The sequence below is a fragment of the Blennius ocellaris genome (assembly GCF_963422515.1).
Source record: "Blennius ocellaris genome assembly, chromosome: 5".
Classification (NCBI taxonomy): Eukaryota; Metazoa; Chordata; class Actinopteri; order Blenniiformes; family Blenniidae; genus Blennius; species Blennius ocellaris.
Genome location: NC_137654.1, coordinates 19435108 through 19452193, shown reverse-complemented (window position 1 = coordinate 19452193; position 17086 = coordinate 19435108). Strand labels below are relative to the sequence as shown.

Sequence of the window (17086 nt, the reverse complement as noted above, 5' to 3'; positions counted from 1 at the left end):
TATCTCAGCCCTCTCCGGTCTCATCTTTCTGTGTACAGTTGCGCCGATAGTCGCCATGCACTGGGATATGAACAGATCCATTCTATATCCTTGAAGTGTTTAGGGTCTTTGTCTTTCAGCAGCGGTGGTGGTGCCTGGTGTTGAGCTGTGACTCTGATAAGAGAAACCAGAGAAGGCAGCATCCCTGTGCTCTCTTGTTTCCCCTTTAAACTTTGATCCGCTTAAAGACCAGAAAACTCTCTTCTCAAAACTTTTAACAAAATAAAAACAAAAAAGTGGACAATAAAACAGGTTTTAATTTAGAAATCCCTTGCAGAGTTCTGGGCCGTGTCAGAGGGCTGTGAGGGGTTGTGGTTGAACACACAGTCAGTGCTGTAGTCTTGCTGTCTTGTCTCTGTGTCTTTGTAGGAGCAGGCCTTGTCACCATGTGTGTCTTCCATCAGACCAGCTCCCACCTTCCTCCTCCCCACCCAACAGCCCTGGATCACAGAACAAGCAGAAGTACCCCTCTCATTAGTCTCTCTCCTCTCTCATTACTCCTCTCATAGGCTAATTGTCTTTGAAACATCTGCTCTTTATTTTAATCATAACGCTTCGTCTTTTTATCGTTATTTTTAGTTCATTGCCTACTCATTTCTGCAGCTTTGTTTTTCTCCCCATCATGCTTTTCTCTCACCACTGTAATCTGTGACTCCACCTTACATTACGACCCTTTGTCATTCGTTATTTTGTTCTCACACTCATACGTTTGGGGCTCTTTAGGTTTTCTTTATTGGCGGTTGAGGAGATAGTAAGAAATCCTTTTATTGTAAACACAATTTGAATAATCTCCCATTAGAGCAGCTTTGTGTAATTATGAAAGTAGCTCAGAATGGAGACTAAATACTCTACCAAAGGAGTTAAATACTCACTTCATTACCCAAACGAGTGAAGTCGCCCTCTTTCCAGGTCAAAATAATAAGACTGCCTAGATCAGCTGCTTCTCAGATTAAACCATTATAGGGGCTTATTCTCTTTTTATTGGACTTTATTCATTTATTGTAGTGGAAGATATTATGATACAATCACTTTTGACTTTGGTTGATTCTGTGTATATGTATATATATATATATATAATTGTCATTGTAAATTAATCAATGCATTAACTTCTTTTTTCCTGACTTTACTAGTAAATAATCAAAATTAACACATTAAAATCCATTCCAAGTGAATTCCAAGTGGTTTTAATTGATTAAGTTGTTAGAAAACTGAACTTATGATCACTTGTAAATGTGGGAACCAACCACTAATTCCCTTAAAGTTATTGTTTTCTACTGTTGGTGTGTAAGTCACATTGCATATTAACAAGTGCCACATGTTGTTTTTGAGGATTTAATTTCATTCTTCGCTTTGTAGAAATATAAAGCTACCAATGTGACATAGCTAATACATGAAAGGCTTCTATGTGAAACAAGCTGGAACATAGATGTGTCCCTTTGTTAGACTATTTTATCTTTCTTGGGAATTTCTACCATAAAGTTGCTCCCTCCAACACCAAAAACTACCGTCCGTCGGTCCATCTCTGTGCTTTTTTGTATTCTTATTACCAGTAATTTATTGGATAAGAAATAGAAATCATGCTGTTTTCTCAAATTTACTCACAGTATTAAAGTTGTTTTTTTAAAAATGTTTTTTCAACTACAAGCAAAACATTGAAGAGTATGCTCTAAAAAAAAGTTACATTCATATAAAAGGTTGTGAAAAGTGACCAGACCAGATGAGGCCAAACACAACTGTGTTAAATTTGTCACACCAATAATATTGTCCATATTGCTTACTAAAGTCTTGCATTTAAAACCCATGCTGCATTGAAAATAACAGTTTTTTCCCTCCCATTCAGTACATAACAGGTTTTCTGCAGTGGGTGTTTGTGTGGTTTTAATAAAAGGGCATATTTTTCTTCTTATTTGTTATCTGCAGTTGTGTCAGCTCTCACACTGATGACTAAAAGGTTTTCATAACAAATTTGTTTCTCGTGTGTGTGTGTGTGTGTGTGTGTGTGTGTGTGTGTGTGTGTGTGTCTGTGTGTGGGCGCACACCAGATCGAGCAGCTGAAGCAGGAGCTGAACAGGAAGGAGTCAGAGATGCAGGCTCTGCAGACCAAACTGGAGACTCTGACCAATCAAAACTCGGATTGCAAGCAACACATCGAGGTGTTGAAGGAGTCACTCAGTGCCAAGGAACAGCGCGCCAACACACTGCAGACCGAGGTCAGTCTGATGCACAAACACGCCCACATTCATGATGCACCAAAGCACTCCAACTTCCTGGAAAGCACTTTCGAAGATTCAGGCTCAGACTAATGGAGCTGCACACATTAAATACAGCTGTAACATTATCGTGCTCCATATGGGATTACATTTCAGTGTGGTTACTTCTTATTTTAATGCTCAGTTAGTTCCAGTCAGTTACTCGTATACAGTTTCAGAGTGTGCAGGATTTTGTGCTTTCTGTTATTGTTTAGTTTTCTCATCTCAGTGGGTGGAATAAAAGTCTCTGCGTGTGGCTCGGCTCATCCTCCAGTGTACTTGCTTGTGTGGGTGGGTCAGTCAGGAGGCCGGAGGAATCTGGCAGCTTTTTTCTTCTTCCTCTTTGAAGTTTCTAAACTTTGTGGACGTAATGACTTTATCACTGCTGTTAGGGATGGAAGTGAGCTGTGTGTAGGTACACAAAGGTGTATATATGCGTGTGTGCGTGTGTGTGTGTGTGGTGGAGGGCATTTAGCATTTTTCTCCATCACTCTCTACACTTGGAACTGATACTTTAGATCTCTTAGTATCCAGCGGTTGAGAGTGGCCTGCTAACTATGTCCACTCATCATTACAGGAAGCAATTTGAGCCAAAATTAGGCCTAATTGTCCATACATGTGCAAGGAATTTTGGCTCAGGCAGTGGGCTGAATACATCATACTTAAAGGAATTGGTTTTCAGTGGGTGGTTTTTATGTGTACATGTTTTTATTTGTGAGAAAATAGGCATGTAAAGAAGCATGCATTTTGAACTCCAGCTACCTGTTCGAGGTGATGCTAAAGTTTTCCAGCATTGATCAAAATATTACTCACTGCGTAATTTTGGTGGGTGGACAATATGTCACATGTGAGGAGAGTACATTATGAGTAATTTTACAGTGAGCATTGCAGTGTGGAGCTTGCACAATATTATTGTACCCAACTGTACACATGCAATAAAGCCTATTCTATCATGTTGCACTCTATTATATTCTAATATATTCCAATGATCAGTACTGTACAGGATTTTTAATTGCACGATGAACGATGATTCAATGTCGAATTGTTGTTTTGAAGGCAAAATGCAAGCGCACCAAATATTACATTAATTTAGATTTTTATTGTTGTTTATACTATTTGCGAGAAACAACTTAAAAGCCACTTTTTTTCTTAGCTATTCTAGTCTGATCACGTTTTCCATTCATTCCAATATCTTTTGTATCCATGAATTCACATATGTATCCATGTATGCGCTCGCTCTCTCGCTCGCTCTCTCTCTCTCTCTCTCTCTCTCTCTCTCTCTCTCTCTCTCTCTCTCTCTCTCTCTCTCTCTCTCTCTCTCTCTCTCTCTCTCTCTCTCTCTTCCCTCTCTCCCTCTTTCTGTGTGTGTGAGTTAGGTCAAATCGCTGTGTTCTTCTGCCAATCTTCTAACGTCTCATAGGCTGCTGCAGCTGGGCTGTAATCAGACCTTGATCATCACACACACACACACACACACACACACACACACACACACACACACACACACACACACACACACACACACACACACACACACACACACACACACACACACACACACACACACACACACACACAGAAAACACACATATGCTGTCAGTGCTGTTTCTTGACTCCTATCTCCGGTGTCCAGTAATTTTTCCCACTATTGAAGTGGCATTTTCCCCCACTTGGGAATGGCTCGAGTTTCATGGTCTAAGTGGGCACACCAGGGGAAGAGTAGACATACTTTGTGCTCTTCACTGGCGCAGCCTGGTCCTGCATTCCTCCGTTGCCTGTCAGTCATTCAATTCGAGAGGACAACCGTTCGTACGGGAAAACCTTTTCTCACCACATTTCTTTAATTGTCTCATATTATTTTGTCATCTCCCTCCTGTAGTTTGTTTTTAAAATTCTCCAAAGATCACATATTGCCTTTTGCCTCATTACAGCCTGGGGCGCATTCCAGCCATCGCCTTGTACGAGTCAGTCTCACGGCAATTGGCATTGATTGGTACAGTAGTCCGTCCCCTCCAGAGACAGCGTGCCGGAGCAGCTTCGTGTCACAGACACTTGTCTTTAAAGGCAGTTCCCATCAGGATGGGACCGGCAAGGAGCTGGCGACTGAACAGAGCCGGCACTGTGAGCGAGGGGATGAGAGAATGGAAGTATATTTATTTGTCAGTCAGAGTGAAGGACAGCTCCTTAATGGGTGTGATTGAATCTGTCTCCGGATCACTGGAAAATGTGGAAAATAATGAGTGTGCGCTTGTGCGATTCTCGAGTGTGCGCTTGTGCGATTCTACCCCGCATCTGTGGAAACTTAACTCTTTCATACAGTATATGTGTGTCTTTCATGCTCCGATCAGTACAATATGGGGCTGTAACAATACTCTCGCAGATCAGGTAACTTATCAGAGACCTTCCTGCATATTTAATCAGCCAACAACAGAAGGACGGGCCAAACCCCAGTGGCACAGCGCTTTGCTTTGACTGTGTTTAGTTTGTGTGAGAAGCTTGTTTTGAATATGAGACTGAAGCCAAATCAAACTGTATTAAGATGTGTGGGAATGTTTGTTTGCTTTAACTTCTTGTTTGACAGCAGAGCTTTTCGGTTTAAATGCTCTCTGATCTAATCTGAGTATTATTTTCACAGAAGCATTCATTCAGATGCTTTTTAGTTTTTATTGACTAAAGAGTTTCATTGTGTTGCATAAAGCATATACAAGAGGTTACAATACAGTCACACACTGACAACCAATACTAACACAGTGTTGGATGGATTCATTTTGAGGTTAGATTAAAGCATTTCACCGTTAACATTCGTCTCACAGCAACACAGCAACATTCATTCCTGACTCATGACATTTCTCTTCAGAGTTTGCATGTTCTTCCTTTGCACGGATTTATTCCTCCCTTTATGTTAAATGTTGATTGGCTGTGTGTGTATGTGTGTTAACTGTCCAGGATGTACTCTATCTTTTGCCAAACGCCCGGTTACGATAGGCTCCAGCTCTGCAGCTGTAACCTTGAATAAATACTTCAAGTAAAACAAAATTCAATACTTATCTCGCCCTATCTGGGCCTTTATCTGGATCTGAGTTTCATTTTGACCAATAGTTTATTTGGATAACCTTCGCATTCGGAGTGTTTTTGCTTGCAGTTCAGTGATGTGTTCCCTTTCTGTCATCCATGTGGCAGCACAGCTTACACCAAGTAATATAAGAAGATAATTGGTTGTTGAGCGGAACTTTTTGATAAAGTCCAACACCATAATCGACTTTGCTGCTCACTGTTTGGGATCCAAATTCCCGCTCCTAAGAAAACACAGGTCGCTGTGTGTCACGGCTATCTGTTTAAAGCTAAGTATCAGGCAGATTCATGGGGAAATTCTTGACAAAACAGTGTCTGCTATTTCGGTCTCTTGCTTTCTTAAGTAATAGCTCTTGAATCCTTGGGAAACACATGAGTTATTACTGTTGCTCTGTTGTAACAAATCATTATTGTATTTAATGTTTTTGGCAGATATTAGTGAGGGTTTTCATTTTGTAAAAGCCATTATGCTTTGATTTACGTATTCATCCTCGTGCAGGTTGCCACTTATGGAAACCCAAAGCCCTTATGTCTAATGCTGAATGAGGCGCATAAATAACACCCCAACATAACACATATGATGTTTGCTTCCCGAGCAAATGCCAGGAGGAGTGTTAAAAGCAGCAGGCCTTTAATGCATACTTTGCAATGTGGCAACACGTCTGTATTTACAAAGAACACAGTCTGTGTTATTTCACTTTAACTTCCTCAGATGTGACCTCAAATATCTTGCATTCTCTTTCATCACCAGCGTCCGCTGCACGCCTGCCAGAGGACCTCTACCGAGTTTTGATTTTGAGGTTGAAATGTAATGACTCGGAGAAGATATAAATGACTCAAAAATGACTCGCTAACATCAACTGTACCGACAGTGATGAATAGGGAAAACTTGAGAAAAACAAAAAGAAAGCTGGAGCGTGAGAGGGAAAGAATCAAGGATAGATGGAGCGACACAAGGAAGTGAAAAAGTGTGAGAAGAGAGCTGCCTGATGGATGTAGGAGGCTGCGGGCTTTTGTCAGTGAATGATGTGATGTTACAGCGTCCTGTGGTCCCTGCTGGACTATTTTTGTTGATCTTTCCTTGTTCTCATTGCTGATTGATGGTTCAAATAGGTAGTGAGGCAGAGAAAAGATGTGGTCTCAACCTGGTTACACTCCGCCCCGGGCTGTCCCTTGGCTGTGTTCACTCCTTCGCTTTCTTTCTGCCTCATTCACTTTTGTTCTTTCTGTACATAGTTTCTCTTTCCTTATTCGTCTTATCCGTCTTCTCTCTCTTTTTCTTACTTCTCCCCGATACATTCTCATTCCCTTTCAACTGACAACACTTCAATAAACTGTTTACAACAAAGCCAGCGAATTTAAGTGAGTTTACGACTCCTAACAATTACAGATTTCTCTGAATAACTCCTCAAACTTTGTGTGTTAGTCTTGGTAGATGAGTGTTAATTTGACCTGATCTGAACCTGACTGACCGTGGTGACCATTCTCAGGCCCAACATCATGCTCCCGGGTTCCTGGATCAGTGTGGTTTGGGATTCAATGTGAGTAGCGTAGCATCGGGCCCCCCAGAACAAACATGACACGGTCCAAAATAAAGCCCCCGCACGTTTTTCAGAGCCCATGTGGAAAAGCTATAAAGTGGAGTTATAGGGGTCAAGACGGGGATGAGACATTTAATGGTTTACACAGGGAATGAGGTAAATATGTGTACAAACGAAGGAGTCAACAAACACAAGCGTGCACACAAATACACACACGCTGGCGTTGTTGCTCAAGTGCGCATGCACACATAGTTGAGCACAGCTGAGGCGAGAAGTTAGATCAGCTAAATTCCATTTGTGTGATTATTTATCTCGATGGAGTTTGGAAAGCTTTTGCTCACTCTCTCTTATTGTTTTGTTTTCTGTTTTTGAAGGGGACAAAACACACGTAAACACAGAGAGTAATGAGGGCTTTGCTCCGTCTGCTGTCCGTCAGCGGCTGGTTAACCAGAAGGCAGCGAGGTGCTGATAGAGATAGCCGTAGACAATAAAGTCCTTTCTCTTTGTTCTGACCTGCTCTCTCCTCAGGGTCACCGTGCTCTGCTCAGACCACTTAACCTCTAATTTCATCTGCCCACGTACACACAAAGACTTACAAGGACACGCTTACACAAACATACAGTGGTACAAGAATGTAGTCGGAGGAGAGTTTTCACTCATTTTTTTTCTACTGTAGTTATCATTACAAATCCTTTTGAAAACAATCACTCCAGAAAATTAATCTGTTTTGAAAACCAACGCTGGCTATCGTGTGTAGAGTGTAGCCACAGACAACTCCAAAGTACTGTGAGTCAGCAGATATGCACAAATATAAACCAAAATTACTTCAAAGTCCAAGTCGTTACAAATATGTTTGTTTTTTGTTTGGTTTTTTTTGTAATTTATATATTTCTGTCAAACTTAGGTTAGATACTGGAGACTGAAAGAGGGAATATGTATTCTTGATTTTATTTGTCAGTTTAAAATGATACATCTCATTGATTTGGAGTTATTTGTTGATTGTGTTTCACAATGAGTCTGATCAGAGATTTTGCCTTGAAAATACAAATATATAACTTAATTAGGAACATTTTGAATTTAACCTTTTAAAATAAAAAATATCCCCCAAGAGCTCCATCACATCAAGGTGAGATGTTGTTAACACATGAACACTCATTAAATGTAGCATAATGTTTTGCAACATTTGTGGAGCTCGTGCTTTGTGACCTTACGCCACATGCACAAACTACCAGTTTATCATCCAATTATCAAATAATAAGATAATGCGATGTTTGAACAAAAGCCAAACAATAGAATTGTCATGAAGATGTCTACATTATTGCATACTGAAGACCAACTCCAACTATTTTTTATGCTTTCTTTTTTTTTTTTAAGTGGATGACTTCTAATGTGAGTTGTCATTTGTTTAAAGTTGTCTTTCCCCGGTGTCTGAAGCACAGGGTCATGTGAGCATACTGGACACCAGAGAGAATGCTTCAATTGTTGATCGAGCACAAATCAAGCTGACTTCAGGCCCTCAGTGCAGACCTGTGTTCAATCCCCACATGTTGGCCAGAGTGACGGTTTAGTGTGGTTCGACAGGAAATGGATTCCCTGGAAACGGGATGTTGCAACTGGCGTGCAGTGCTGGAAATGATCAGGAAAAATAATCAAAGAAGGAGCAAGTGTTAATGAGGGGGAACGCCTGCAGCGCCTCTTCCTTTAAATGTGTGTGTGTGTTGTGTATATCTTGCATGTGTGTCTGCTTGAGGATGTAATGATGATGGATGGAGGGCAACAGAGGGATTGAAGCAGCTGTGTGTAGTAAAGGTTGGTGGGATGGTACTCGGGGGGGGGGGGGGGGGGGGGGGGGGTGTTCTTTATTCACGGTTTCATATCTGTGCATTGGTATGATGCCGTAATGACTGGCTTTCATGCTCTGGCAGAAAAAATTCATTCATTTTCTTGACAGAGATCCTTTTGTTAATGGATCCTGAGATTTCTGTGGATGCTTGTGTGTCTTTGTCTCCCTTTTTTAGTCTTGTTTTACATCTGTGCTCCCCCCCCCCCTATTCCCCTTGTAGCCTGTGGGCAGACAGCTGTGTTACTATGGTTTTATCAGCAGATGTTGTTGTGTACAATGGGGCCGTGCCCCACTCCTCTCCCTGCAGCTCCCGCTGTGAGGCAGTTTACATCCGCTTATTATCCCGGTCCAGCCCTGAGGTGATCCGTCTATTATACGATTCCTGATCAGAGCTCTGACTGTTGCCTTAACCCGGCTTTGATGACACCCCTCAAATGACACATGGCCTAAGCCCTGGGACAGGGAACGCCGCTTGTTTCCGCTCGGCTCAGACCAGGTGTTGTCACGTCTGGGATGGCCGGTTCAGTTGTGGATTTCTGTTTGTGTACATTTGCTTGTTTCTCGCCCAAATCAGCACATTGTTTACTTATACATTCAATCATATATTCCAATGTGCATCATTCACTTGAATGAAAACTTTACTCTTCATGCAGTTTTACTGAACAACCGTCAACAGTGACCTCTTGACATGCTGAGGAAGTTTGTATTGCCTCATCAGGAAACTATGGATCACTTCACACCACGCCTTTTTGCATCTGTGTGAGTAAGATACCCACAGTCAGGTGCTTTCAGTCTGTCTGAGGCCGAACAGTCATTATATTGTGTGTTTTTTTTCTTCTTAATTCACCTTTCACCAATCTTTAATAATACAGACATGAATCAGAATGAAAACCACAACTGGCTGTTTGGTTGTTTGGACCCAGTCGTCCACATTCATTCTCTTCCTTCTTTCTCACCCTGTGGAATTGTTGCTTTCTCATTGATACGTTTCAACATAGAGATGTTTGAATGACTTTTGCTGGTATGAGTGACTTTCTGGTGGTCCCGCATTGTCTTGAAATGAAATACTTTGTTTCAGGGATGATGTCCAGACCTTTGCCACATTAATGGCTTTACAAACATGAATTAGATGAATATTAAGCCATAAATTTTAGATGATTAATTTCACTGCATAGACCTTTAAATGAATTAAAGTCTAATGGGCGCCTTTTGCTGTATTTATTCAGGCTCAATGGATGTCATAAAATCAGAAGAGTCAATAGCTCACACAGCTGTGTGCAAAGCACCACAGCAGACCTGAGGTCAGGCATCAGATACATTTCACCAGAACCTCTTGAGGGATTTAACAACTTTTATGGTCGTGAAGTAATATTCAACGTTCGCCTTTAAACAGGAGCACTAAAAATCGGTGTTGCTTGTGATGTGCATCTGCACTTGTGGGAAGGTCATAGATTCTTAAGGACTTATGACAATGTATTGGGGACGTTGCTGCGATCAACCAGAGACTCAATTTGCAGTATTGGACTCCCAAGTGGGTGAGTGAGAGTGCAACTGTTGCTATGCAAGTGTTTGGCGCGTCCCTCTGCCTTTGCTGTGGTCTCACCGGTTCTCCCACTCTCTGGGTCGTCTGTTTTGACTGTGGTCTCCTCATATAGTCCCTGTGTTGTTTACTGTGGTTCAGAGCTGACGCTGGGCCCAATACCTTTGCAGATTTGCCTGCCAGAAAAACTTTTATGATGAAATGTGAGGCAGGAAAAAGGGAGGTGAGGACAAACAGTGATGCTGTTTTCTTTATGCCTCTGTTTTACTTTGCTAACCAGTTTCCAGAATCCATTTGGCTGTCATTGCAAGCAGGAGAGAGGAAGTTGAGGAGAATCAGTTGAGTGGCGCACGCTTAATTGTATGTACGCTGAGAGGGCATGCATGTCTGCATCTATAAATGTCTGAAATATGTATGCATACCAAGATTGTTCTAAGTTATGTAACTGCAGAATCTTGAAAATATATCAAGGTCATTTTTAACAGATATGGTGCTGAGTGAGGCGCTTGGAAGTTTAGGAGGAAGATAGGCTGATAAAGATGTGTTTTAAATTCATCTATTCAGAGGAACTCTTCAAGCCAGTCTCCTGTGTCTCCTTAAGCTGAGCCAGACTTTACAATCAAGACCTTCTCTATGTATCTACCTGACTTTTTTCTGGTTCCCCTTCCTTTGTCTCTCTAAAAGGATATCGGATCACCAAACAGAATCTAGCCCCTCGTGTCCAATTGCATAGCCCGAATCGGCACTGTACCTGGCCAGGACTCTGTAGGACTTCTGCTTTGCATGTTATCTCCCTCACACGGAAACAAAAATCCACATAAAAACACGTAAACCTAACAAGTCACGGTCAGGAAATGTGGGCCGGTCCCAAAGACAACCTGGCTGGAGGACTGGAGGGATTTCTCATATGGACACATTACTTTTTCTCTCTCCACAGGAACGGCACCTTTAAACGGCAATAGGAAAACTCCTGGAGAGTTTGGACCGTGGTTGGAGAGATGGAGTGTTGAAAGAGAGGTAGTAGCGGTGGAGAGAGTGGAAGTTGGAAGATGAGGAACTCAGAGGAGAGGAAAATTGGAGAGGAAATTGAAAGAGAGGAGAGAGGTTAATCACCCTGCCTTGTTAGCTGTCTATCATCTCAGCATGTGTGCATGCCAGCTGATAAAGTCATTCAGTGTTTCCTGTAACCGACCTGCCGAAGGAGTCGCAGTGTTAGTCGGAGGAGGAGCAGCACAGTTTGGGTGTTCAGAATCAGTTCAGAATTGCAATCGCTTCTATCTCCCCTTTTCCCACACGTTGATTTATCGCTCCCTCTGCTTTCACCGTTACTTCAGCCCATCCTGTCGTCTGTCCCTCCGCACCTACCCAACTCTCTCCTTGTTTTCCATGTACTGAGTCTGGCAGCCATGAGTGCTTTAAGAGGGTATTAGCAGGGCGTCTGTGCACTACTATCACAGCTTAGTGGGCCAGTGCAGGTGAGACAGCAGGGATTTCCTGTTAGGCCCCTCTGCTACATTCTTGCTAAATTGCTCCTTGCCAGGTGGAGTTGGAAGGGAGGAGGTCTCTCTTTCTCTCTCTCTCTCTCTCTCTCTCTCTCTCTCTCTCTCTCTCTCTCTCTCTCTCTCTCTCTCTCTCTCTCTCTCTCTCTCTCTCTCTCTCTCTCTCTCTGCACACACACACTAATGCACCCAGCAGCATATCCATTAACAGACAATATTGTACATTCACATACTGGACGCACTAAGAATTAATGTTATCACCACTGCATGCGTGTGTGTGTGTGTGTGTGTGTGTGTGTGTGTGTGTGTGTGTGTGTGTGTGTGTGTGTGTGTGTGTGTGTGTGTGTGTGTGTGTGTGCGTGTGTGTGTGTGTGTGCGTGTGCGTGCGTGCGTGCATGCGCACGCACACTGAGCAGTCCATAGACACAGAGGGTTCCTCTCATCAAGTAGCATTAGAAGCAGGCCGAGACCCCCAGGTGTAAGATGGTGAAGTATTTATCTCATATTGCTCCACTGGCAGACAACCAAAGTGTACTGAGAAAATACTGAGAACGACTCTGTCCTCCTCATTTCACATTAACACACACATACACACTCACCATAGCTATGTCTTTCAGATGCGGTCTGCAGTTGTTTCATTAATTTGACATTTTGAATGTTTTTTCATATTATTTATGAATATGTCCTTTTTTTTGTAGTTTTTTTCTGTTTTGTGTAAAGTATTTTTCTTTTATCATTATGAGATTAACCATGTCTTTAGAGTCATGATATGTGTGGATTCAGGTCAGAAATTAAATGATCTTAAATTAATAACTGGTGTGAGAAGGTATCATTCCTATAAAGCACTTTAATGTATTAAAAGTAAAAAGTTATCATCGCTATTTGATTACTGAAAACAAACTTTTACTGATGTCAAGGTTGTTTTGTTGTTTAATTCTGTGTTCTGCTTTTAAACTGACTTTTTATATCTCTTATATTTTCAGTATCTTTGTTTTTTTAACTTCATTGTGTTATCAGTGTTCTTTGTTTGGTTTTAGCTTGAGTTAACTGTGTATGAATAGTTTTTCCGGTTAACACAATTAATACCGGTGTACATTTTGTTTTAAAGGTACTCTAATCCTACAATGAGAAATATCCACAAGCTTTATCAATTGCCCAGTGTGTGAAGCAGTTCGTCTGATTATTGTGATGCATTGTAGTATTATTTACTTTAAATCCTTGAGTTGGCTGATTTGAAGTTAACTGGGCAAATTGTACCTCCAGCTGCTCCGGCAATCGTCTTTCCATTATAAAATCTCCTCGAGTGCCTTGTGAAATACTTGAGAAATGAGCTAAAGAGCAAAACACAGTCTGGGTAAGTGTTTTCACACCATTCCATTTGTGTCCAAGCATCGCTTGTTAAAATTACTGTTAACATGCCCTCCCTCACTGCTTGTCTTTATCTATGTGTGTGTGTGTTGATTCACACCAACCACACACACACACACACACACACACACACACCCACACACACACACACACACACACACACACACACACACACACACACACACACACACACACACACACACACACACACACTTTTGATATAAGTTCAGATGGGTTCAAGTGTGTGAGTGTGAGTGTTTGCACCACTGTGGGCAGAGTGGAAGAACAATGGTGTATGTCTGATAAAAATGGCGCAGATGTCCCTCTTATGATTGCACTCAGTCAGGATTTGTGAGGTGTGTGATCTGCGGCGGTGGCTGAACCATGAACACCCACAGTCACAAATGTTGGGACGGTTTCCAGGCTCCTTTTCTCTCACACACACTTTAACTGCATCAGTGGTTCATGATGTTCAAAGTCAAGGCTTTACTACTTCTAAATGTCAAGAAGTACATGCTTTTTTTTTTTGCACCTTGTGGCTGGATCTCCATCTAATAAACCGGTGGTCGATCAGCTCCCTAACAGTGCTTCACTTCTCCCGGTGGTCTGCAGGTAGATGCTCTGCGGGTGCGTCTGGAGGAGAAGGAACAGTTCCTGACAAAGAAGACGAAGCAGCTGCAGGACCTGACCGACGAAAAGAGCACACTGACGGGAGAAATCAGAGACATGAAGGACATGCTGGACGTCAAGGAGAGAAAGGTCAACGTCCTCCAGAAGAAGGTGAGACAATTCAGCCAATGTCAGCATCGCAGGCGTGTAACACAAGCATTTCACAGATTCAAAACGCTGCACTGAATAATTCAACTCCCTTTAAATGATCTTCTAAATCAGCAGTATCACATTCTCCCATGAACCCAGAAAAATGCAGAATAACTTGATTTACATCAGCTGGAGTTGCAAAAAATACAATTAGGCCCTGGAAATGGTTAATGCGCTTCTTTCAAAATCTGCTATGAAAGATATGAAATGTATTGAGAACAAAAGTCTTTTCAGACAAAGCTGATCTCTGTTGTCTTGGGTACAGTCTTTGCGATAATCTGTTCAGTTCTGTTTGTCAGTGTTATTTTTATTATGACTTCTACTTTTAATGAAACAGTGCTCTTCTTTTTCACTTCTATGACTCAGAAATAGTGATTGCTTTTTCTGTAAGACTGCAGTGGATATCTTTATTAATTTGTAAATTCACACAATGGGATGAACCAAACTCACTTGCAGACTGCATGTTTTTCATCCCTGTACTAAATGCAGTATGTTTTTAAATAGAATATAGTTATATTGATGTACGTTTAGTGAGGTGTTTTGAATTCAAAATCTTCATTTTTTCAATAAATCAGTTCATGGCCAAAACTAACACATTTTTTTTTTTCACCTGAATCACTCAACTTATATTTAGAGATTTAGAGATAGAGTTTCTGTGTTTTATCACCATGTTTGAACATAAAATACCTTCCCGTGCAAAAAGATCTGGTGGAGTTAATGAAAGAAACATTTTTTTTTTTCTTAAACATCACATTCTCTTTATGCTCTCTCTCTCTTTCTTCTCTCACGCTCGCTCTCTCTCTCTCTCTCTCTCTCTCTCTCTCTCTCTCTCACACACACACACACACACACACACACACACACACACACACACACACACACGCCTGTCTCAGAGGCTTTAATGACTTTTATAAGGGTAGCTATTTAGATGGGGCCTGAAGCCACCTGTGGTGCGCATGTTGGCAATTCCTCCATAGACCAATTACACAACACATAAAGGTCTCCTCTCAACTTCCTTGTTTCCTCTCATGTCTTCAAATTAGTGCTCCTCTCTCTCCTCCCTCCCTCCCCCTTGCTGAGTTCAATAGAAATGGGCTGCAAAGGTCACATACAGTGCCATCTGTGTGTGTGTGTGCGTGTGTGCGTGTGTGTGTGTGTGTGTGCGTGTGTGTGTGTGTGTGTGTGATGTGATGTGTGTAAGCCCTGACATGAGTACACTTGTTTGCATTATTGTGTTTGTGTGACCTCCAGGTGTTTCCGTGCAAGAGGTTTAAACATGACCTTTATGCACAACCCGTAAAATATTACACCCATTTGGGTCTCACTTCTTGCTTTTTTTAATTGAAGCGTGGTTGAAGACTATCGCTGTTCACTGAAGCTTGACTCTGACGTGAACAACAGCTTCACATAATTTTCATATTGATTGCACATATTTGTTATGTTCCATTTATGTGTGTACTTCTGTGTTACTGTACGACTGGAGACTAAAATGAGAGCTTTGACGGGCAACATGTTCCTTGTACTGGATGAGAAGTTCTCATGTTTTGTTCTCTTCTTTCATGCACAGATTGTTTCTCTCTATCTTTAAAGCTTGTTATTTATTCATCTTGCTACATGCACATCTCGGCAACATCTCAGAGTAATTGTTCTCAAACCCTCGGTTCTTCACATATATTTACATATAAATGAACACAAAAGTTATATTTATTTGCCCAAATGTCACAAAACACAAAAGAGACTCTAAACAGCTGCAAGGTAACCAGCGTAGACAGTCGTTTTTCATTAAGGTTGTTTGTCATTCTATAACAGCCCCCCTGCCATTGTTTGACCCCCGGTTTCTTTCTTTTTTCCACAAATCACACTCTGGTTGTAGACTTTCCATGAGCCGTTCCCATCTCGTTAAATCTCTTGTTTTCTTTTTGTAGTACAAGTCACGTATGCATTTAATTTATCTATTTCAATCTATTTCATCGTTGTTATCAATAAGAGATTTAATAACCGAGTTATTTGACTTAAACAAAAGAGCCAGTGCAGACTTTTCTGATAGATGGACTCAGATGTTCATAAACATTTGACTTGGTCTAACTGACATGTAATTGCTACCTTTAGGTGCTATTAAACTTTTACATTGTTATTTCTGTTGATACTGAATTATTTTGAATTGGCCAGATCACAAAGGGCCTCACTCGATGAGCCCTCACCATGTGTTTTTTTTTTTTTTTGGGGGGGGGGGTTGTTTGTTTCAATGCTCCGTCTCATTTAAATGTCGACATGGTCAGACAGTAGTGCAATATTGAACTTGAGAAACATCAAAGAGGACAGACTTGCAGTTAATATTATAACTGTTGCACAGCGTCGTGTTCGAAAACCAAACAAAACCAGACATTTGTCATAAACATCTTCAGAAGGTTCTATGATGCAAGTTCAGACAATTTTGTCACTACGTGGTGGACCCGTTTTAATGAGAGCCAGACCGCGGCCTCCATTGTATAAAAATGATCTGTTCTCAGTCACCACATTAGTGCTGCAGTCTGGTCTTTGGCTGCCATTCGCTTCAGGTTCTGAGGGCTAGAATCCACTTTGTTCTCCAGCTGTCTGCACACAGTGAAGCAGCATCGACTTATTTGACTTTACAGCTGACTCACCGAGTGAGTCCTTATTGATGGAGGGAAGACATTGACACTGTTTTGATAAGGCAACATTTAGTTTTTGGCACCTATTTGAATGGGACCAGGTTTAAAATCTATTCTGAAAATATTCTAATAGTTTGGCCATGTGAAAGCTTAATTTGACCTTTCTCATACTCACATTCCGCCACCTCGTTGGGAACAGCTATTCATCAATGCAAAAAGCTAATCAGCCAATCACATGCTACTCAATGTATTTCGGCCTACATGGTCAAAATGAGCAGATGATGTTCAAACTGAGCATGAAAATTGTAAAGAAAGCTGATTGTAGTTTAACGAAAATAGCCCCCAAAAATCTAAATTTTTCAGAAAGCAGCAGTTCGCTGGGATGTCATGTTGATGAAAGAGGTCAGAGAATGAACTGAGTAGTTGGAGATGATAGAAAGACAATGGGAACTCAAAGAACTTCTCGTTCAACATGCAGTGTGC

General features: G+C 41.4%; 1 protein-coding gene across 1 annotated transcript in view; it reads left to right on the top strand.

The window, feature by feature from the left end:
• LOC308130609 (ERC protein 2-like) overlaps positions 1-17086 on the top strand; it is a gene marked incomplete at both ends in the record, with an annotated part of 109485 nt that overhangs the window by 16922 nt on the left and 75477 nt on the right. The window contains 3 exons of the mRNA XM_080497017.1: positions 409-501; positions 2082-2249; positions 13764-13931. Of these exons, the coding sequence (XP_080353143.1) occupies positions 409-501; positions 2082-2249; positions 13764-13931 (429 nt within the window). The remainder of the gene's footprint in view (positions 1-408; positions 502-2081; positions 2250-13763; positions 13932-17086) is intronic.